The 21,582-nt window shown below is 49.7% G+C and overlaps 2 protein-coding genes across 2 annotated transcripts in view; both read left to right on the forward strand.

Moving 5' to 3' along the window:
- Itgb3 (integrin subunit beta 3) overlaps positions 1-20,504 on the forward strand; it is a 54,359-nt gene extending 33,855 nt beyond the window's left edge. The window contains exons 7-15 of the mRNA XM_051158858.1: positions 1,226-1,321; positions 1,935-2,024; positions 3,101-3,235; positions 5,214-5,643; positions 12,345-12,567; positions 13,495-13,595; positions 15,814-15,933; positions 19,186-19,352; positions 20,059-20,504. Of these exons, the coding sequence (XP_051014815.1) occupies positions 1,226-1,321; positions 1,935-2,024; positions 3,101-3,235; positions 5,214-5,643; positions 12,345-12,567; positions 13,495-13,595; positions 15,814-15,933; positions 19,186-19,352; positions 20,059-20,124 (1,428 nt within the window). The 3' untranslated portion in view covers positions 20,125-20,504. The remainder of the gene's footprint in view (positions 1-1,225; positions 1,322-1,934; positions 2,025-3,100; positions 3,236-5,213; positions 5,644-12,344; positions 12,568-13,494; positions 13,596-15,813; positions 15,934-19,185; positions 19,353-20,058) is intronic.
- A 322-nt stretch (positions 20,505-20,826) lies between these two features.
- Positions 20,827-21,582, forward strand: part of Efcab13 (EF-hand calcium binding domain 13) — a 72,144-nt gene continuing 71,388 nt past the window's right edge. Inside the window, exon 1 of the mRNA XM_051159277.1 lies at positions 20,827-20,896. Within this exon, the coding sequence (XP_051015234.1) occupies positions 20,827-20,896 (70 nt within the window). The remainder of the gene's footprint in view (positions 20,897-21,582) is intronic.

The raw sequence follows: 21,582 nt of genomic DNA on the forward strand, positions 1-21,582 counted from the left end.
AAAGAGGAATCGCTTGGAGCTTAAAGGTGATCAGAGGCAGGAGACTGGACTGGAGCTCTCATGAGCTCCCTCACAAGGTCTAGGATCCCATGGGCATAGTCAGTCTTTCCTGCTGTCTCCACTTCCTTTGTATTAGCCATATCCAGGTTGAGGGCTGTGAGACAACACGCGAGTCAGCAATTCACTAGTCTATACAAGGCATTGGCCAGGAACCGAGAGGAGATGGAAAGCTGTAAGGATCTACTCTTAGGAGATTTTGGTTTAGAGGATGAGAGGATATGGTCCTATACATTATTAATAGCACAGACTGCGTGGTGATGCTAAGTGGTTGACACAGTCAAGGGCTGTTGGCAAGCAAAGGAGGAGAGCTCTTTAGGAACTGCGATGGTCAAGGAAGGCTTCCCGAAGGAGGCAGATTACCCAGATGACGGTCACTCCTGGTGGCAAGAGGATGAGGTTAGTGCTGAGGAGAAGAGGGTTAGGGGTGAGTGAGTTTTGGACTGAGAGGCTGAGACCATGTGGCAGGGGATCAGTAGAGCGAGGCTAGGGCATTTGCCGGTAGCGCCACAGCAGTGAGGTCTAACCCATGGAGCTGTTTCAAATCTGAGCGGGAAGGAAGGTGCTTGGTTTTGGACCATCGCCGGCCCAGGGTTCGTAGCTTCTGTTGCTTTGCCCTCCTCACTCACGTGTTGCTCCATTTTCTGTTGCTAACGACACAGTAGCGCAGACACGGTAAGTTGGAAAAGAACGTTAGTTTTGTTCTTACAACTTGTGAGTTTGAGGGGCTGCATCTGGTGATGATCATCTTGCTGCCTGCGTCCCGTGACTCAGGCCGTCATAAAGCAGAGGTCGGGGGTGGGGGGGGGGGTGGGGGCATGTGTGTGGGTTTCTGCTCGTGTGGTTTCCATCTTGTAAAGCTAGCAGGATTCAACTCTGGAGGCTTCGCTGTCATGAGCTGCAATCCTGCTTATCTCCCAAAGATCTACCATAACAACGAGGGGTGGGGGTGGGGCTGCTTGCACCCTCACAGCATCTCACAGTAGGAATTAAAGCCCGAGGGACATACCCCAAACCGTAATGCCTCACTTCGATTAGTGGGTCAAAATCTTTAAAGTTCCTGTTGCCCTGGGCGTACCCCAAATAAGACAAGCTCAGAGGCTTTAGACTCCTGAAGCATGTGAGTGGTCTCTATTAACCTCTCCCTCTTCCCTGCCCCTTTTTCTAGGATTACCCATCTCTGGGGCTCATGATTGAGAAACTATCACAGAAAAACATTAACTTGATCTTTGCAGTAACTGAAAATGTTGTCAAGCTTTACCAGGTAATTAAGCCTCTGGGGCTTTCCCTCTTATCACCACAGATGGACCTGTCCCAGGTGGCCAGCTTCTGCTGTCACTAGCCAGGACCCAACAGGAAAAGACCTTAACATTCTTCCCTGTAGCTTTTTTTCTCTCCAACCTTTAACCTACTAGGAACAGTGTGTTGATGGTTGTGTTGGTGGTGGGAGATAAGTCAGTTGGGTGGGAGGGGTGTAAAAGTTTCTTTTTTTTTTTTTTTTTTAAAGTTTCTTTTTTTAAATTTTTTTTAAAACAATTTATCAAATATGAAAATCTGCTAGATATGTTCTGGTAGTGACAAGTAAGATAAACCACAGTGCACTCCAAAGTTCATTTTAAGACTTCCAGTTGGGAGGTGGGGACACACTCACTTTAATCCTAGCACTTAGGAAGCAGAGGCAGGGAGGATCTCTGAGTTTGAGGCCAGCCTGGTCTACAGAGTGAGTGCCAGGATAGCCAGGGCTACACAGAGAAACCCTGTATTGAAAAACCAAACCAACCCAGAACCTCAAAAAAGAGTGCCAGGGTGACAAAGGAGATCTTGAGGAGGAGGCCACTTTCTTCACTAAGCTGTGGACATCTTTGTCTTCTTTCCAGAATTATAGTGAGCTCATCCCTGGGGCCACCGTGGGAGTCCTCTCTGGTGACTCAAGCAATGTCCTCCAACTCATCATTGATGCTTACGGGGTAAGAACGCTGGCCCAGGAGCCTGCTGAGTCTGCTGGCTGCGGCCTACTCAGCAGAGCTTCCTAAAGAGAGGTGAAAAACGGACGTGGTGCTCAGGCTATGAAGAAAGCTGACACAGCTGAGGAAAGCTTTCAAGAGATGACATTTATCAAAAGGCCAGGCTTGGGCCAGGGGTAGGAGAACATCAGCTAGAAACAGTGCAGTATGGAAGTCTGAACATCATAGGCCCTTACAAGAAAGAAGAGGCTTCCCTTCAGAAAAAGAGGTTCTTTAAGAGTGACAGTGGGAGAGGTGGAGAAAAGAAGAGGGAGTGAGTGGGAGAGAGAGAGAGAGGACAAACTCCTCTGAGAGCGATGGCAGGGAGGAAGACAAAGGAGCCTGCTTGAAGAGCAGCTTTTACCTCCAGACCGAATCTTCCTGAGGAGTCTGTGACAGATCCCCAGAACAAAGGGAAGGCTTGGTTTTTTTTTTAATACGCTTTTAGGAGTGGTGGGAAATTTCGTATCATGTGATTTAGTTGAACATGGCACACAGAGAAGACAGGTACTGCGTACACGGAGAGTAGTCAAGTCAGCGCACAGATTGCTTTCAAAGTCTCTTCCCGAAGAGAGCTGCAGGGAGGTGGGGCTGACTCAGGCTATGGGGTCGTGCCTAAAGGTGCAAGCCCATGTTCTAACCCAGCTTGGATTTGAGAACCCTAGTTACCACTCTCCTGTTGGCCTTTCTGCTTTCCTCTCAGATCCCGAGAAATGATGGCCAGCCCTGGGAGTGGTGCCACCTTCTGAAGAGGAAATGGGCCAGAAAGGAAGGCCAGGGAGTAGCAGGGACAGTTACAGAGTCGGGGGGCTTAGAGGGGAAGGGGTCTACAGATGGGCGTCCAACCGACAAGGAGCAACTGTAGGCCCTAGCAAGACACAAAAGAGGTGATGAAGCACAGACTCTGTGGCAGCGACCGCCAGATAAAGCCCCAGCATCAGGCATGGCCAGGGCAAGTCTGAGGCCAGGGCCTTGGCTTTGTGAGGGTGGACATAGCTTTTGTCTTGTTTCCTTACCTTCTTTTGCCGCTGTCTGCTCAGAAAATCCGCTCTAAGGTGGAGTTAGAAGTCCGCGATCTCCCCGAAGAGCTGTCACTTTCCTTCAATGCCACCTGCCTCAACAACGAAGTCATCCCAGGCCTCAAGTCTTGTGTGGGACTCAAGATTGGAGACACGGTGAGGTGGGCTAGTGTAAAACCTGAGTAAGGGCTTTCCTGAACAGAAATTACTATGTTTATTAATACGCTTCCAGCACTGTGGCTGAGTAGACTCTGATCTGTACTAACTTGACTCTGTTGGCCTGGTCTACTTCCCGGCCTGCGCCCCATTACCTGCCTTCTTGGTCTCACCTTGGCTGCTCCTGCTCCATTTGTGTCCTTATGGTGACTCCCTCATGGAGACTTTCTCCCCCCCCCCCCCCCCCCCCCGGGCCTGGAAGACTCTCCTGCTCAGCTATTGTCTGCTCAGCTCTTTAATTAAGCAATCAGAAGGCGACGGAGGACATTGTTAAAACACACCAAGACAGGAGGTGCTCCACAGTCATGGCGATGCCAACGTCAGACTGCAACCAGGTCTCCAGGTACAGAAGTCAGCATTTGAATACACAGTGCACAAAACCATCCTCCAACAGGCTAGGCAGGGAGTTACACTGAAGCTCTGACCTAGGCAAGTCGGGAGTTGGTGCGTACCCCACCCCTTGCCAGAGTTAGATATGTAAGTGCCAGAGCTGTCAATCTTTTCTCTTTTTTAAAAAAAATAATTTATTTAATTTTATGTGCACTGGTGTCAGACTCATTGGAACTGGAATTACAGACAGTTGTGAGCTGCCGTGTGGGTGCTGGGAATTGAACCCAGGTCCTTTGGAAGAGCAGACAGCACTCTTAACCTCTGAGCCATCTCTCCAGCCCCCAATCTTTCCTCTTGAAGCTTCTGGTGCCTAAGGTGTCTATATCTGCCGAGTAACCCTCTCTGCCAGTTTTGCTTTTCTGTGTGTTTGCACCTGCACAGCTGATTGCAAATAAAACTATTTCTTACCTTATGTGTTCACCCAGGGTAATGCCTTTCTTTTCTCTGCGACATAAAATGGGGGCAGTATTTCATCTGCGGACCCTTGCGGAGCACCGACTGTGCCCCAGACTTTAATCTAGCTGGTGAAAAGCCAACAGCAAGTGGAACAAGCAAAAATTCAAAACCCCTTGAGTGTAGATGCTCATTTTGTCCCTCCATTCCCTCCACAGTTTTCTTTTTTTTTAGGTTTTTTGAGACAGGGTTTTCTCTGTGTACCACCTCTGGCTTTGTAGACCAGGCTGGCCTCGAACTCACAGAGATCCGCCTGCCTCTGCCTCCCAAATACTGGATTAAAGGCGTGTGCCACCACACCTGGCCACAGTTTTCTTATTGTTTTTTAATTGTGTGTTTATGGTTATTTTGCCTGCATGTGTATTTGTGTATCACGTGGGTGCCTGGTACCCGTGGAGGCCACAAGACAGTATCAACATTCCTTAGAACTGGAGTTACAGAGGGTTGTGATCAACCATGTGGATTTTAACCCAGGTCCTCTGGAAGAACAGCCAGCGCTCTTAACTGTTGGGGCCATCTCTCCAGCTCCCCTGGTTTTCTTTCTTGATTCTCCTCTACTCTATTTAAGGGACTGGTAGATGGGAGGGAGGGATGAAGAAGAGAAATAGATCTGTTGGCCCATTGCCCTATAAGCTTGTACGCTAAGCACATGCGTTCACACTCCACGCTTTGCACCCTGCAGTGAGACGCTGTGCAGCGATCCCTGTTTGCAACTGACCAGTGTATGGCCAGGTGTGTTCAAGGCAGCATTTGGTGTCTTGCTATTATTATGTAATAATGGTACTTGGCCAGAGTCAAATGTATGCAGAATCACAGGCTCTGGCCTGCCTGAACAGAGGTATCCCTCAGGACACAAACAGCCTTCTATGGCTTGTCTGTAAGCAGCTGCCCAGTCAGGTATGTCACAGGGATAGGCTTTACTCTGTAGACATTGAGAGAGTGAAGGCTGAGGAACTCCCTAGGGCAGGTGGCTTTGTCACCCGGTTTTGTCATTCTTGGTAGTGTGCAGCATTTCCTCCAGGGCTGGTGTGTCACCCCAGATCCACTTAGGTCTGAACGTCATCTTCCCATCCAGGTGAGCTTTAGTATCGAGGCCAAAGTACGAGGCTGCCCAGAGAAGAAGGAGCAGTCGTTCACTATCAAGCCTGTGGGCTTTAAGGACAGCCTCTCCGTCCATGTCATCTTTGACTGTGACTGTGCCTGCCAGGCCTATGCCCAGCCCCTCAGCCCACGATGCAACAATGGCAACGGGACCTTTGAGTGCGGGGTGTGCCGCTGTGACCAGGGCTGGCTGGGATCCATGTGCGAGTGCTCTGAGGAGGAATACCGACCCTCCCAGCAGGAGGAGTGCAGCCCCAAGGAGGGCCAGCCCATCTGCAGCCAGCGGGGCGAGTGCCTCTGTGGCCAGTGCATCTGTCACAACAGTGACTTTGGCAAGATCACTGGCAAGTATTGTGAATGTGACGACTTCTCCTGTGTCCGCTACAAAGGGGAGATGTGCTCTGGTGAGTAGACGTGCACACCTGCATCCTGAAGAGCCATGCACGCGCACATACCCATAGTGCCTTGGGAAACACACGTGGAGGGCTGGAGGTGGGCAAGGTGGACAGAACTGAAAATCCATTTCACTGGGTAGAAAAACAGAAATGAGCATGGGGCCTGGGGGAGAGACCTTTCCCGTTGTTCGTGGGCCATAGAGAAGCTACTATCTTGCTTTTCTTCTGCTCACTCAGATAGTGTTACAAGTTTCTGGACCTTTTGAAAATGAGGACCAACTTATTTTTCATCTACGAAAAAAATCAGTCTCATGGTAATTAAACTGCTAGTGTTTATGGATGGAAAATATATATTGGAATATACTGAAAAGTTGATAATAATTTTACATGAATCTATTTTTCTATCACTGGTGACTTAGAAAGTAGTGGTATATGTGCAAGACATTGGGGGGACTTAGAACAGTATTTGGAAAATGGTACGCTTGTGTTAAATGTTATCCCTCTTTTAGCATGTGGCTATTTATAGATAGAAAACATAAGTTCAGCTTTTGTTTGATTGGCTGGTTAGTAGCGGCATGTGGCTAGTGGCTGTCACGTTGGGCAGTGTGATAGGGGACATCTTGACATAGCAGAATGCCATGGAGCTTTATTTATTTATATTTAAACACATGGGTGCTAGAGTTCTGAACTCAGGTCCCCACGCTGCAGTGCAAGCCATCTCTCCAGCCTGGGGACTGTAAGTTTGAGCCCTTCTACCTGAAGGATTCTGAGTTGTCCTTATTGTAAAAATTCAGCACACTCCTGTGGCCTATTGATAACTTTAAAGTGACCCAAAAGATCACTTCCGGGTGCATTTCCGACCGAGAAGCAAAGTCACTGTTAATACATCCTTTATCTGAATTCCTGAAGGGCAAATGGACAGTCTGAGTTTTTTCTTAGGTTCTGGAGGTGGGTTTATGTTGGACCGTGGTTGCTGTGACTTAATTCTGTTTGGGACAGACAGACTGTGGGTATTTGCAAGTTAGCTGGAGTGGGGTTATGGGTATCCTGTGTGGGCTGAGCAGAGAGGCTATACTTGTTTCCTGTGGTGGTCTAAGACCCAGATGGGCTTCATTTGCATTAGGGTTTAGCCAGCTGAGCTAAGTGACTCAGGTGTTGACTTTAACTCACACGCCTGCAGTCCCAGGAGGTCAAGGTCACCCTCAGGTACATAGCAAGTCTGAGGCTAGCGAACACCAAACCACCACCACCACCACACACAAAAAAAAGCTCTATAAGAAAGATAAATATGCCATGCAAAACCAGGCCCCGAGGGGCTGGAGAGCTGGCTCAGAGCGTGAGCTATTTTTGTATACCAGTATCCCTGTAGCTCACACCCACCTGCAACTCCGGCCCAAGAGGAACTCTGGCCTCTGACCTCCAAGGGCACCTGCACTCAACGTGCACATGCCCACCATACACGTAATACAAAAAATTATTTTAAAAACGTGCTCCACAGATGTAAAAATGATACCCTTTCTGATCTGTGGCATCGTCTATTTCGGTTATGCAAGGTTTGAGAAAGGGCTTGGGGCATATGGGGGGGGGGCGTGGGATGGGGAGCAATATCACCATCAGCTAAATTATTGGATAGAGATCAGGGTCCCAATGAGGAAAACAGGCATAGGGTAGCAGTTTGAATGAGGAGGTGGGGTGGGGGTGGGGCTTCAGATCATTTTAATATTTACTAGTGTTTCTATTGTGTTCAAAGGAGCAAGCTGGGAGTGCTGATTGGTCTTGCTCTGGTGTGAGGTCTGTGGGAGGGATCCCATCCGGAGAGTGTGTTTTCTTTGCCTGCCGACCCCACAGAGCCTCTGAGGTTTCCACTTCCTGAGATGCAGAGATATCTGGTCCCCAGTACTCCATTTTAATCCACTGAGGGGACTCGATTGGCTACAGCACCCATTTTTACTGCTTCTTACCAGGGTGTCTGGCGCCCATCCGGCTTCCGGTCTTGTTCTTGTGACACTGTTATCACATCCTCAGAGACACAAGTTCACAGAGTGCCTGGCATTGTGCTGACATTTGCTTCCTGGGCATGAAGAAGGACTTCTCAGAGCTATGCCCCTCTTCTCTGATGCCTGCCTTGGGGGGGACAATGGGGGGGGGACATGGGGGGACATGGGGCAGGGGTGCTGGGTCTCTAAACATTGCAGGTGGCTGCCTGGTCTGTTCCTCCCCACTTCTGGCTCCTCACCGCCTGTAACCAGCTTCCCCTCTACCTCAGACGCAAGGAGACAGGAAATGCGTCCTTTTTCTTAGGCTCTTTCCCACCTGCTGCACACAGATAGGCTTCCTCCGTGGTCCCCATGCTGTACCCACACGGGAGGAACAGGTGTCAACAGACAATTTTACTGTTTCTTAATATACCAAAGTGTCTTTGACGTTAGGAGCCACACCCTGCTAGAACCTAGATTGTGTGTAAAGAGAGACTCCTGCGTAGGGGAATCCTGGGCAGTCTCAAGGAGGCGATGATGCCTGATGGATCTCAAAGGAGGGCTGGTTCACATAGGGCAGGATTGGAATATGAGTCTGTGTGGAAGGCTGGCTGTATAGGGAGAGCAGGCCCACTCCCTCCGAGGCTCTCTTTTCCAACCTCCTCTTCCATTCTTTCATTTCTTGCTTCCTCCTCTGGCTTTCCCGTGAACTCAGCCTAGACACACCCCCTTGGGCTGGAGAGGTGCCCACACAGTGCCATTACTACACTGTGGTTTCCTTTTAAGAGCTGACTCTGTGCCAGGGCTCGGGGTCAGCCTGCTGGCTCCGGCTACCCACTTCCACTCCCAACATCACTCTCTGGCTGGCCCAACAGATCAGCTTGTCAAAGATCACTTTGTTTTGCTTCACAAAGGGCACACTGTGGGACGAGGGCTCTGTGGAGGCCGAGACCTCTTCTGAGCGCTGCCAGGCCTCTGTGGCACTCTTCTCTCCCCAGCCGGGAACCACAGCTAAGAGCAAGGCATAGTGGACGCCATGGAGCCCATGTTGCTGGCTGGCACCCCTACCCCCAGCTCCTGTACAGGAGGATTGACTGATTGGAGCTCACGGCTGCCCTCTCTTTGGCGCTGACAGGAGCAGCCTTGCCTTTAGAAACTGACCAGTGACTGGTGAAGAAAGGATGGAAAGGCACAGTTTCTTTTCCTCAAAGTGGGCTTAGCTCTCTGGTGCCATCCATAGTTCCAAATTCACCATGGATTCAGGCTGAAAGGAGTTTCTCTCCTAGACCACATACCTGTGTGTGTTCTCTCTCTCTCTCTCTCTCTCTCTCTCTCTCTCTCTCTCTCTCTCTCTCTCTCTCTCTCTGTGCGCAAGCATATACAAGCATGTATTTCTGGTTCCCAGTTTTTCTGTCAGCCCCAACCAGTCATTAAATATCCCTGAACAGCTTGCTTCTGGTTTCGTCTTTTCTTTTCAAGACCTTTGTGTAGCCTTGGCTGTCCTGGAACTAGCTCTGTAGATCAGGTTGACCACAGAAATCCACCTGCCTCTGCCCCTCCTACTCTGAGTGCTGGGATTAAAGGCATGCACTATTACCACCTATTTTTTTTATTCTCTCTCTCTCTCTCTCTCTCTCTCTCTCTCTCTCTCTCTCTCTCTCCAGAGTTTCTCTGTGTATCCTTGGATGTCCTGGACATGCTTTGTAGACTAGGCTGGCCTCGGATTCAGATATCTGCCTGCCTCTGTCTCCTTGAGTGTTGGGATACAGGTGTGTTCCACCGCACTAAGTTTATTTTTCATGTTTTAAAAATGGCTTATTTTTATTTTATGTGCATAGGTGTTTGCCTGCATGTATGTTTGTGTGAGGGTGTCAAATCACATGGAGCTGGATGATAGCTGTTATGTTGGTGCTAGGAATTGAGCCTGGGTCTTCAGAGCAGCTAGTGTTCTTAACTGCTGAACCGTCTCTCCAGCCCCTGGACACACACACACACACACACACACACACACACACACACATTAATATATGGTGTACTGCTTGCATGTATGTCTGCACATCATGTGCATGCAGTGCCTGTAGAGGCCAGAAGAGGGCACTGCATCTCCCTAGGTTTGGAGTTACAAGGCAGTTGTTAGCTAGTAGGTTCTGGGACTCCAATTCCAGTCTTCTGGAAGAAGAACCAGCGCTGTTAACTGCTGAATCATCTCTCCAGCCCCAGTGTGTAGCCTAGGCTGGCCTTAGCCTTGTGATCTTCCTGCCTCTGTCTCTTTAGCATATCCTATGGGCCCGCCACAACAGGCCCAGCTTCCTAAGAAACACATATTACTTTCTAAGGGAGTGACACAGCTGAGTTGCGTTGATGTGTTTGAGTCTTGAATGACGGTGAGTTTATGAGAGGACGGTGCTGGGGATCTATGGTGTTCACAAGACAGTGGGCCGAGAGTAGAGTCACTGTCAGAGTCTGGCCTTGTACTGGCCTCCCCACCTTCCTGGAATTACTGATGTGGTTGTCAGATCACTCTCTGCTCCTCTTCTTTCCTCTGATCAACAGTCATATTTTTATTGTCTGTCTAGTTCTTCCTCTAGAGAATGAGCTACTCTTTGTAGGGTTTAGTTGCCAACTTTAAGTGAATACTAGGGGACTATGGCAGTGTGAGTTAAAACCTGCCTTTAAGCAGCCTGACTTCCTACGCCAGGGCCCCTCCCACTCAGGGAAGTGAATGACTCCTCCACACCAGGGCTGATGGCTCTTTGCGGTACTGTAATTCTACAACACAGGGCACAATTGATGTCTATATGTGTATCTTCCATGCATGTAAGATTGTTAAGTCCGCTGTAGTACAGACCTTGTCTGCCACGCTCAGTGCTGAGTTGCCAGCATCCAGCACCTGGTACAAGTTCAGGGAATATTTGTTGAGTGACTGGATGAGTGAACCAACGTCAACTGTCTGTCTGCTTTAGAAAAGATTTCATGGTAACCCCTACTAATGATAAAAGTAACGTGCTGTGGTGTCACCTACCAAGAAGCAACAGTTTAGAAAGAGAACCCGCTAAACAGGCACATGGCCGTAGAGTGAAGGTGGACGTACAGGCAGCCATCATGTGCTGGGAGGACAGACACATTGGAAGACACTTGACTGCACTTGATGAGCTCAGAAAAGGCCGGAGAGAAGAGTGAACACTTGGGTTGGGCCTTAAGGATGAATAGGGGTGTGATAATGACCACAGGGTTAAAGGGGCATCCAGACAGAAAGAACAAGAAGAATGGAAACAGGAGGCCGTAAATCTGCAGCAGCAGGGCGTAGCTTAGAATGTTGACTGAGCCCTAACTCTCCGGTATATGGCCTGTGACCCGGGGGCAAGTTACACAACCTTTCTGACACTATAGGGTTGTTGTAAGAAATGAACACGGCAGTGTGCTACAGAACGTGACACGCATGTGGCATGCACTGAATGCCCAGCAGATATCTATGGTCGTTAGTGCCATTGCCATGAGTCCTGATGGCACAACTTCCATTGGGAACCGTCACGTTCTTGGCGTTGTAACGTAGTGTAATTGCCCAAAGGCTTCCCAAGGCTGCCCTACTGTGCTCTTGGCTACAAGACAGGTTGTATTGGTGAGGCTGCGTGCTGTTGAACCATGCCCACAGCTTCAGAAGTTAATCGTGGCCAAGTGTTTCTGCAGCTTTGGGGTGCAGATGCAGGAGCAGTGACTGATCAGCAGACTTTGGGGGGGCCTTTGGGCTGGGTGCGGTTACCATTAACCAGTTTACTGCTGTTTACCGTTGGACACTCTCTCTCCTCTCTTCACCCAGCTTTTCTTGTTTTTTCTGCCGCCTTCTCTCTATGACATCCCTGGGGTTTGTTTCGCAGCATGGGCCCTCCACGGGCTGTAAGGTAGGTTGTATTAATTCTCTGTGCTTCCTTGGCTCTGTTGACTGACTCCATAGGCTCCTAGGGCCTTCCGTCTGGCCCTTGGGGACCCTGTCCCACCTACCTGCATACCCAGCACACTCTGTGTTCCCTCCCTTCCTGGCACTGGGCACAAGGCTGTCTCCATTCCTCCGTCTCATTACAGCACACTTTCCTATCCTGTGAGTTCTCCCTCAGAGCCTTGTTTCTCACCTTGCAAGGTGACAAGGAGCTCTGGTTTGAGAAACCCAGTGGATCTTGACGGTTGGTCCATTCTTTTGTTTGTCTGTAGCTTGTTCAAATCAGAGCCTGTGTTAAGTGCCCGACTTAACGGGGGAAGGTAACGGTAACAATGGTTGGCTTCCTTCCAAGTCATGTTGGAGAGGGAACAGTATCGTTAGGTCGAAAAGGAGCCGGCTCGAGGAGCTTTTCACTGTCATCAGGCAACTCCATCAAGTTCCTGAATGCCCTGCGTGGGCACAAGCTGTGGATTTTTGCTGAGCCAGCCCATTGGGGTTACAGAGCTGGCTCTAATCCTCAGACCCATGCTGCCAGAGGAGGAAGGAGGATTCAGAACAGGGTGAGAAAAAGGGCAGGAAGTCTGGGAGACTTAGATCCGAATACTCCCCCTTTGAGGTGCCTAAATTGCTGTTTGTCTCTACTGGGTAGCGCTCTCCTGGCAACGAGCCAGTTCTCCCACTGACTTGCCAGATCATTGTTAGTATGGTCCGGAGAACAGGGTGAACAGTTAACAGCCTGTTGTCACACACCGGGTGGGCCTCTCACCAGCTCTGGTCTGTTGTCCTGGCTCTGTTTGTAGGCCATGGCCAGTGCAACTGTGGGGACTGCGTGTGTGACTCGGACTGGACTGGTTACTACTGCAACTGCACAACGCGCACCGACACCTGCATGTCTAACAACGGGTTGCTGTGCAGCGGCCGGGGCAATTGTGAGTGCGGCAGCTGTGTCTGTGTCCAGCCAGGCTCCTATGGAGACACGTGCGAAAAGTGTCCCACCTGCCCAGATGCCTGCTCATTTAAGAAGTGAGTGGATAGTTTACAGAGAGTTGGGAGGCTGGAAAAATGGAAGAGGGCCCCTGGACTAGAACTCCCAACTCTCGAGGACCTATCTTGGATAATGGTTTGCTCCAGACGAATGAATACTTTCCCTTTTCCATGACTACCTTTTCTTCGGAGAAGTTGGAGGTGGTACCAGATGTGCAGGAACCAAAGTAGTACCAACGGGAGCAAGCCATCTTCCAGGGAGGCATCCTGTATCCCTCTGCATTGGGATGGGGACCAAATAGGCATTCTCTTAAGATTCTCATGGAGTGTTCTGGTGTTTGTGGGAGGTGCAAGGAGCTGAAGTTATGGTAGGCTTTTGGGTGAAATGGGCATTTGCCAGTACGGACTTGCCCCATTTGGAAGTTAGAGGAAGCCTCAGTCAGCCCAAGTCTATGGCTCTGCCATTGCCAGATTCAGTCATGCATCTGAGCTGTGGTAGGGCCCAGTGCTTGGAAGAAAGAGCTTCATGCTGAGGTAAAGGCTCTGTTGTTATTGTCTTGACATTCTTAGGTATTGTCTGAGCAGGATTTGAGTTTTTCAGTGGACTCTCAAATCATGTGACCAACCATGACCTTAAACCTCCCAGAAAGGATAGCGTGTCACCACCACCACCACCGTCACCTTCACCATTATCACCACCATCATCTTCGCCATCACCATCACAACCCTTGAACAAGCTTAATGAAGCCTATTTTGTCCAATAACCCAAGCAGTCAAGAGCCTGAGGCAGGGGGATCAAAAGTTCAAGACAAAATTAGGCTTTCTAGTGAGAATGTCTCAGATCCAGGCTTGGCTGGCCAGCTCCTGCCTGTGGGCGAGGAGGGCCTCTTTGTTCTGAGCTCTGGGTATGTGGCACACTTAGAGCCATTCCTCCCTTCTTTAGATGCTGTGTCCTCTCTCCTCTAGGGAGTGTGTGGAATGTAAGAAGTTCAACCGGGGAACCCTACATGAGGAAAACACCTGCAGCCGTTACTGCCGAGATGATATTGAGCTGGTGAAAGAGCTGAGTAAGTCCAGTGGGTCTAAGAGTTTCATAAGCCCAGGTTGTCTATGGGTCACTTCTGAGAACCTGCCAGCTTCCTTCTCTAATGTGGAAGAGCAGTACCCACCTCAAAAAATGCTGTGCAGACCCGATGTGCAGTAGGCACACGGCGAAGGCTGGCTTCCTGCCTTTATCCTTGCAGATGTGTTCAGCAGCTCACATCATCTGCTAACTGGAGTCCCAGACTCAGTACATCTTTTAAAGATGTACAAGTCAGATAATTCTTAATTTACCCTTAGGGAGAGGAAGGTAATAGATGATTTTATAGACTGCCGTCCCTAGCTTAGTAGATGAGCAAGGAACAGTGGGACTGGTGGCACACATCTTGACTTTGAAGTCAGCCTGGGCTACAACAGTGAGGTCCAGGCTAGCCCAGTTCTCAAAAACTATTTTTAAAAAGTGTTAAGGGACTAGAGAGATGGCTCAGTGGTTTAGCGCATTGGCTTCTCTTGCCGAGGACCTGGGTTCAGTTCCCAGTACCCACATGGTAGATAGCAACCAACTGTAACTCCAGTTCCAGAGGATCCAGTGCCCCCTTCTGGCCTCCATAGACACTGCACACACATGGTGCACAGACATACAAATGCAGGCAAAATACCCATATATGTAAAATAATATAGAGCAATTGGAAAACAGTGTGAAGGAATGCCCAGGGTTTTGCTGAGGGGAACCTCAGCATTGTGGATATGTAATCATGACTGCTCTCTTTACGCTCTTTTGACTTTCTGGAGCCTCCCCCTCCTCCCCACCATAAGACATAGATAAAGGGGGGGGGGCGCGGGAGGATGACACAAAATTCTTACCTACCACTGTTCTGACCTGCACTCCATTTCTGTCTTTAGAGATGATTTTTGTTGCTTTCAGTCTATCTGCTGTATTACCTGAGCTGAGGGCGACTGGGTGGGGCCTGGAAGGTGGCAGTCTCCACACAGATAGCAATCGCCCATGCAGACAGGAAATAACCTCTTCGTGTGACAGGAAGAGAGTCAGTTAGCGTCAGGTAGGGGAGCTATAGGAGAGTCAGGTCTCTGGGCCTTTGACTGATAGAAGTCGGGCTGCAGTGGCGGGTGACTAGAGGTTGAGTTTGAAGAAGTGTTTTTTCCCTTGAGAGGAGACAGGGCTTGCTGTGATTAGCTCAGGGGAAAGGGTGTTTATCTGACCTCATGGAGTCTACTCTTCTTCATCTATGAAAGAGAAACGATGGCCCCACCTTATGGGGAGAGTTAAATGACACCAAATAGGCAGTTGCCAGCATACAGCAGGTGCCTACTTCCCTCTTCCCACTCTCTGCTTGCCCAGTGGCTATCATTTGTTTTCTAATACAGCCGTGGCCAGTTCTGCCCATCGGAATCCATCATTCTATGGCAAGGCACATCTGGTGGAGAGTAACCCACGCTGTCTAGCGGGGACTAGCAGGTTTTGGAATGAGAAGGGCTGAAGCCAAAAAGCATGATGGGAAGTCAGAGATGGGGGCGGGGTGGCTGTGGAGAGGCACACCAATCAGAAACAAGTGGAAGAACCATAAGGCTTGCATAAACAGACTGAGGCGCTGAGGAAGCAGAGAAAGAGAAAGAAGGGGACACCAGCTGTGCCTTAGCAACTGTCCCCTGCGGTTTCATTCTCGTGTCTGGTGGGGACGTTGTTCTTTCATAGATGAAGACAACAAGGGCAGACGACAGACAGCGTCACAGCAGGTAGAACAGGCTTTGAATCCGAGTGTATAATACTCTGACAGCACGTCCTGTATAGAGGAAGAAATAAGAACCAAAAAGGAACCGGGTGGTGGTAGCGCACGCCTTTAACCCCAGCACTCGGGAGGCAGAGGCAGGTGGATCTCTGTCAGTTTGAGGCCAGCCTGGTCTGCAAAGTGAGTCCAGACAGTCGAGGCTACACAGAGAAACCCTGTTTCGGGAGGAAAAAAAAAAAAAAAAAAAAAAAGCAAAGCAAAACAAAACAAGCAAAAAGAACCAAGAAGGGCCTGTGAGAAAGAAAATTCATCACCGAGGAGGGCCAGTCAGTGCCAATGGCCCGGCATGACCTCCAGCCTCCGCACCTTGCCTAACGTCGGGCAATTTCTTGGCACATACTTTCCAGATGTCCCATGAGTTGGGTTTGGGAAAACCTCTTACCGTCTGGGATTTTGTTTGTTTCTCATTCTCCGTGTTCTCCCTTCCCTATGTCAGCGGACACTGGCAAAAACGCAGTGAACTGTACCTACAAAAACGAAGATGACTGCGTTGTCAGATTCCAGTACTACGAAGACACCAGCGGAAGGGCCATCCTGTATGTGGTGGAAGAGCCGGGTAAGCGAGCCCCGCGGCCCTGCCCCCGCCCCTGGGGAGAAAGAGACATCCCCGTTAGGCAGGAGGTTCTCTTTGTAACCTTTTCAAACAAATCAAGCCAAAGAGGTAAGGGGGGGGGGGTCTATGCCATTAAGTACTAGCAAGAAGGGGACCCATTGGGGCTGGAGAGATGGCTCGCCTGGCTAAGAGCGCTTGCTGCTCTTACAGGGGTCCTGAGTTTGGATCCCAGTACCAAGATTGGGTGCCTCACACCCACCCTTAACTGAACCTCTACATATGGGCTAAGGACTAGAAAGGGCATCATCTTCATTTTGCTTAGAGAGTCCAGAGTGGCTGGGCAGTGGTGGCGCGCGCCTTTAATCCCAGCACTTGGGAGGCAGAGGCAGGCGGATCACTGTGAATTCGAAGCCAGCCTGGTCTACAAAGTGAGTCCAGGGCAGTCAAGGCTACACAGAGAAACTCTGTCTCGAAAAACCAAAAAGAAAAAAAAAAAATCCAAAAAGTCCAGAAAAAGCCGCTGTGGAAAGGACTAAGAGGAGCCCGTGGCTGTCTGGGAAGGAACTTAGATAAGTTATGGTTTGACCATAGCTTCCTACTCACTGTACAGATTTTCCCCACCCCTGCCCTAGCCTTACCTTCATCCCTTTGTGTTCGGTCCTTGTGTTCGGCTCTACCATTACGTCATCTCTTTGCCACACTGTCTGTTGGTGTTCCTGTTGAATCACTTGCAGATCATTTGGCTCGGGATTTTGAGACTGGGAGTAAAAGGTGATAGTCATGTGGGACGGTCAAACAACTCGGGGGTGAGGGAGTGTCACTTTTCATGATCTCTGCCAGGAAATCTATTTCTTACACTGGGAAACGGGATTCCCGAGGTCTAAGTGACCTACAATGCTCTTTGAGTTTGTGGTGCTGGAATTAGAACCTCATACCAGTGCTGTATGCTGGAGTCACACCCTCAGCCAGGGGCCCACATTTCCTACTGTCCCGGCTCTGTCTCATATTTTAACCCAGTGCCCCCTATTTGCAGGGACTCTGACTTGGAGCAGCAGCATGAGCGTCTGGGGTCCTGAGGCTTAGGGAGAGATTCTTCTCTTTCTTTTCACCGCCTCATGGCCTTGCAGATGTTTTCTTTGAAGGGCTGAGCCACCGTAGGACAGCAAAGAATATTTCCAAGTGGATTCAGCCACATAGAATGGGACTCTGAACGGGGCCCTCGTCAATCTCGGGTAGGGCTGCCAGAAAAAACATAGCGTGTTCCATGCAATCTTTAGCACACACACTAAAATAGCAGCTTGTTTATCGGAAGTCAAATCGATTTGGACTTTGTATACTTTTTTTTACTAAATCTGCCAATGCTTCCAAGGCTTGTCTGGCTTTGGGTCACCCACTGTGGGTCCACTGCTATGGCTATGATGAGGCACCTCTAGAGGCACCTGAGACTGTCCCCTGCCTCCCACCCCTGGTGGTGACAGATTGTTTTCCTCTAGGATCCCACCTGTGTTGCTTAGACCACCATGGAAAATTTTCACTTTGAGGTTTGAGGGTCAGCCCTACCCCATACCCCAAGCTTTCAAAGAATTCATGGTTGCTTTTCCCGGAAGAACTGGGGCCCTTTGCTCCTGGCAATTTGGACACTGGAACCTCACAAATTCTCTCCTGGAGCCCCTTAATTATCGATAGGTTGTAATTTGGTGGGTTGGGAGCTGGCCAGAGTGGTTTGCGGCAGTGGTTGTTTTTGTGTAGTGTGTGGTGAGCCGAGAGGGTGTCTGTTTAGAGAAGGCGGGAGACAGTGGGAGGTGGGTGTGGCTTCCTCTACAGACTCATCAACAGCCATATTTATATAAACACCTGCTTTCGTAACGCTGGAAAGTGCCAGTATGAGATCACTTGTTATGGACACCTGGGGTTTATGGGAAGCTCTGTGGAGGGTAATCAGCTGACCCGTGAAGAAGTGTCATCATAGCTTCTGTCTGCTTTGGTGGTTGGCTGGCCTTGAGCAAAGAAGTCAGCTTCCAGTAGGGTGAAGGTTCTAGATCCCTAAGTATCATCTTGGCTGGCAGGCTTTCTGCCCTCTGAGGTTGCAAATACCTGAACCAGGGCACGGGACGCAAATGCCGACAGGGCAGTAAGTGAACACCACCAGTGACAATGGTAGCCAGTGTTTATTGAGGAGTTATTTTGTGCCAGGCACTATTCTGAGCTCTTTAGCATAGTCACTCGTCATCACAGGCTTTTGAGTGGGAATACGTGTTCCACTTTAAAGATGGGGAAACAGGAGACAGACATCCAGAAAAGTTAGTTTATTGAAGGTCAGATAAGCGATGTAAGCATTAAAGCCAGCAGTCAAACCCAGGCAGTCTTGGCTCCTGAGTGCCCAGTGGCACAGACCCAAGGACAAGTCACACTTTGCCTGTGTTTAGGGGAGAAAAGGGGACAGAGATGAAGACTCTGGTATGTAGAAAACAAATGTTGGGAATGTAAAATGTCTAGCTGCTCCTACCTCTAGCCAGTAGGTGTAGGTGTGTGTGTGTGTGTGTGTGTGTGTGTGTGTGTGTGTGTGTGTGTGTGAGGCGCTGTGTTTGTGATGCCAGGGATAGAGTCCAAGGCATCATGGAAGATAGGAAGGTTTTTACTACCAAGCTTAGTTACTCCCCAAATCAATTTTTTTTTTAATTAAAAAAATTTGTTTTTTATATTTCTGGGTATGAGTGACTTGCCTCCCTGTATGTATATGCACTGTGTTCATGTCTGGGTGCCAGTGGAGGTTGGAAGAGGGCGTCAGGTGGTCTGCAGGTACAGATGGTTCTAAGCCACCATGTGGGTGCTGGGAACTTAACCTGTGTCCTCGGCAATAGCAACAAGTGCTCTTAGCTTTGGAGCCATCTCTCCACTAAGTTTTAAAGCGCATGCTAGGGTGAACCCACACCAAACAGGGTAGACTCAGCCTGAGCACTCTGATCTAGACCACTCAGGGCGGACTATCGCCGTTCCTAAAGATTGCCCCCCCTTTAAAAAGAGATGGACAGATCGCTGTTAGTTCGAGGCCAGCCTGGTCTACAAAGTGAGTCCAGGACAGCCAGGGCTACACAGAGAGACCCTGTCTTGAAAAACAAAACAAACAAACAAACAAACAAAAAAAAGGGATGGAACTTCCGTTTTGCTCGTCCTACATCCTGTTTTTTAATCATGTGCTGAGACCACATCTCTGGGCGTTTCCGCTCACTCCTGCTCTCTGCCTCTGCCTCTCAGAGTGTCCCAAGGGTCCTGACATCTTGGTGGTTCTGATGTCAGTCATGGGAGCCATTCTGCTCATCGGTCTGGCTACTCTGCTCATCTGGAAGCTACTCATCACCATCCACGACCGGAAGGAATTTGCTAAATTCGAGGAAGAACGAGCCAGAGCAAAATGGGACACAGTAAGTGGCTGGGCCGTGCTTCGTATTTTCATAAGTCTTTGCTTCTAGAAGCCGAGGGGCGAGAATGCAGACGCAGAACACTTTGAGCCACTGTGGGAACCAAAGAATGTTCTGAATTTCTTGACTACCACTCTGAGGAGGACTCATTACATTTTGATGGGAAAATAATTGGGGAAACTTAGTGAAGGTCAACCGTTTTCTTGAGCACACATCAGGTTTGTGGGTAGCAGTTGAGTCAAGAGATGAGATGAGGTAAAAAGAAGCTTAAGAATTATTTCGGCAAAAGCTGGGCTCTGTGTTCTGACCCCACCTGCGACATTTGCCTTCTGGATCACGTCGTCGCCTGTCACTGTCTTGACGAAGGGAAAGAAAGAGTAGGGAGAGAAGAGAAAACAGGAGAGACAGGTACAACGGTACACTCTTTTGGGACTCCCCAAAACGAATGGGTATCCCTTCACCCGAAGTGATGGGATGAATTAAAAAAACCCTTAGAAACAGTGGTAGCCTAGCAACACGGCATCTCTCTCCCCTCCCTATTTCCTATCTCCTATCCTAAAAGCAGAAGTGTCCGCATGAGCATTGGCTGATTTTGGCAGTTGGCTCCGGAGAAGGATGTCCTGGGTAAAGTTTGCAGAATAAACGGGAGCTTTTCAGGGTAAGAAGTGCAAGGAGCTGACCGTGGGATTTCCCTCTGTTCCCTTCACAGGCAAACAACCCGCTGTATAAAGAGGCCACGTCCACCTTCACCAATATCACCTACCGCGGCACTTAATGAGAAGAGGCCATCCCTAGGCCGCTGTCAGATTATGCCAGGACTGTGGGAGTCTCTGCTACCATGTTTACAGAGGACAGTATTTGCGGGTGGGATTTGGGGCTTTGGATTGGGATGGGCTGGAAGAATGCCTGTGTGTGGGAGTGTATCTCTGTGTGTGTGTGTCCATATGTATGTCTTGTGGGGGAATATGTAATTTAAACCTTGTGGTGTGTCCCCATAGGCAGAGCTCCACAGCATTTGTCCTCAAAATCCCTCCTGAAGGGATTCCTCCTGCTTAGCTTGGGGGGTGGGAGGCTGTTGATGTCGAACAGACACTCTTCATTACCTCTGAGAAGCTAGCTGGCCTCAGCAGGCCATTCTCCCAGAAGAGAAGAGCAGGGCTGAGGTCCCCCCACCCATCCCCCTGCCCCCATGCCAGAGGAAGTGATGCCACGTCTTGGGTCTATACCGGAGTTTGTCAATGTCCAGTTCTTGGACCTGACTCTCAACAGCTATGGCAGGAACTGCTTGGCTCTGTGCCTCTGCCAACTGCCCCTCCCTCAGGCTGAAGGTGGAGTGAGCGGGAGAATGTAGTCCTGAAGGGATACCTGGGTCTTTTGCTGTCACCTCAGTCCTGCTGCGGTTCGCTCGTACCGGAAGTCCTTGCCCCCTGTCTCTTTGGCCTCTTAAGCATGAGGATGGCAGGGTCACTCAGGGGTCATGCGTGGCCTGGGGGAATGTGCCAGCACCTCCAAGTCCATGATCACCGCCGTTCAGATTCGCCTCACTGGTAGCTCTTCCCCAGAGAAATGTGTCGCAGTGTCTTCACCACATCAACACCATCACGTACCTCCTAGTTCCACATGACTTTTGCTATGCACTGAGGATATCTCTCATGACCAAATGCTTTCTTTCCCCTCAGGGGAGAGTGCTGTGGTCAGAGCTGGGGCCTAGCCCCACGCTCCAGGCACCTCCACACACCTCATCCTACGCCTGTGTGTTACACCCATCCGTGGGGGGTGATTGTGTCTATCTACCTCTTGGGTGTCTTGTGAAGGAGTCATTCCCACGAGTCTGCTGAGCAAAGCACCAAGGAGCAATGGCAGGCCAGTCAGATCTGCGCGTGTGGCCTGTTCTCCTGTGGGCTGGGCAACCTCATTTCAGGTCAGCCTTTAATCTGGGAGGCCGAGAGTGCAATTTTATTTTATTCTTTATGGGGACAGCTGAAAGTATGATGAGGTTCAATCACTCTCAGGAAGCATGTATATAAACATACTTGCATTTGTATAATTGTAATTTTATACGATGACAAAGGAGAGATTAAAAAAAAACCCACGCAGACTGTGTGGCATATTGGCACTCGCATGTGGCATCCTTTTTAGTTGCTTGCCACTCAGTTGCTGGGTCTGTAAGGGGCTCCCTCTTCCTGAAAGCATGGGAGGATGGGTATGTGGACACACTGAACCTTTCTTGAGG

The sequence above is a fragment of the Acomys russatus genome, chromosome 16 (assembly GCF_903995435.1).
Source record: "Acomys russatus chromosome 16, mAcoRus1.1, whole genome shotgun sequence".
Lineage (NCBI taxonomy): Eukaryota > Metazoa > Chordata > Mammalia > Rodentia > Muridae > Acomys > Acomys russatus.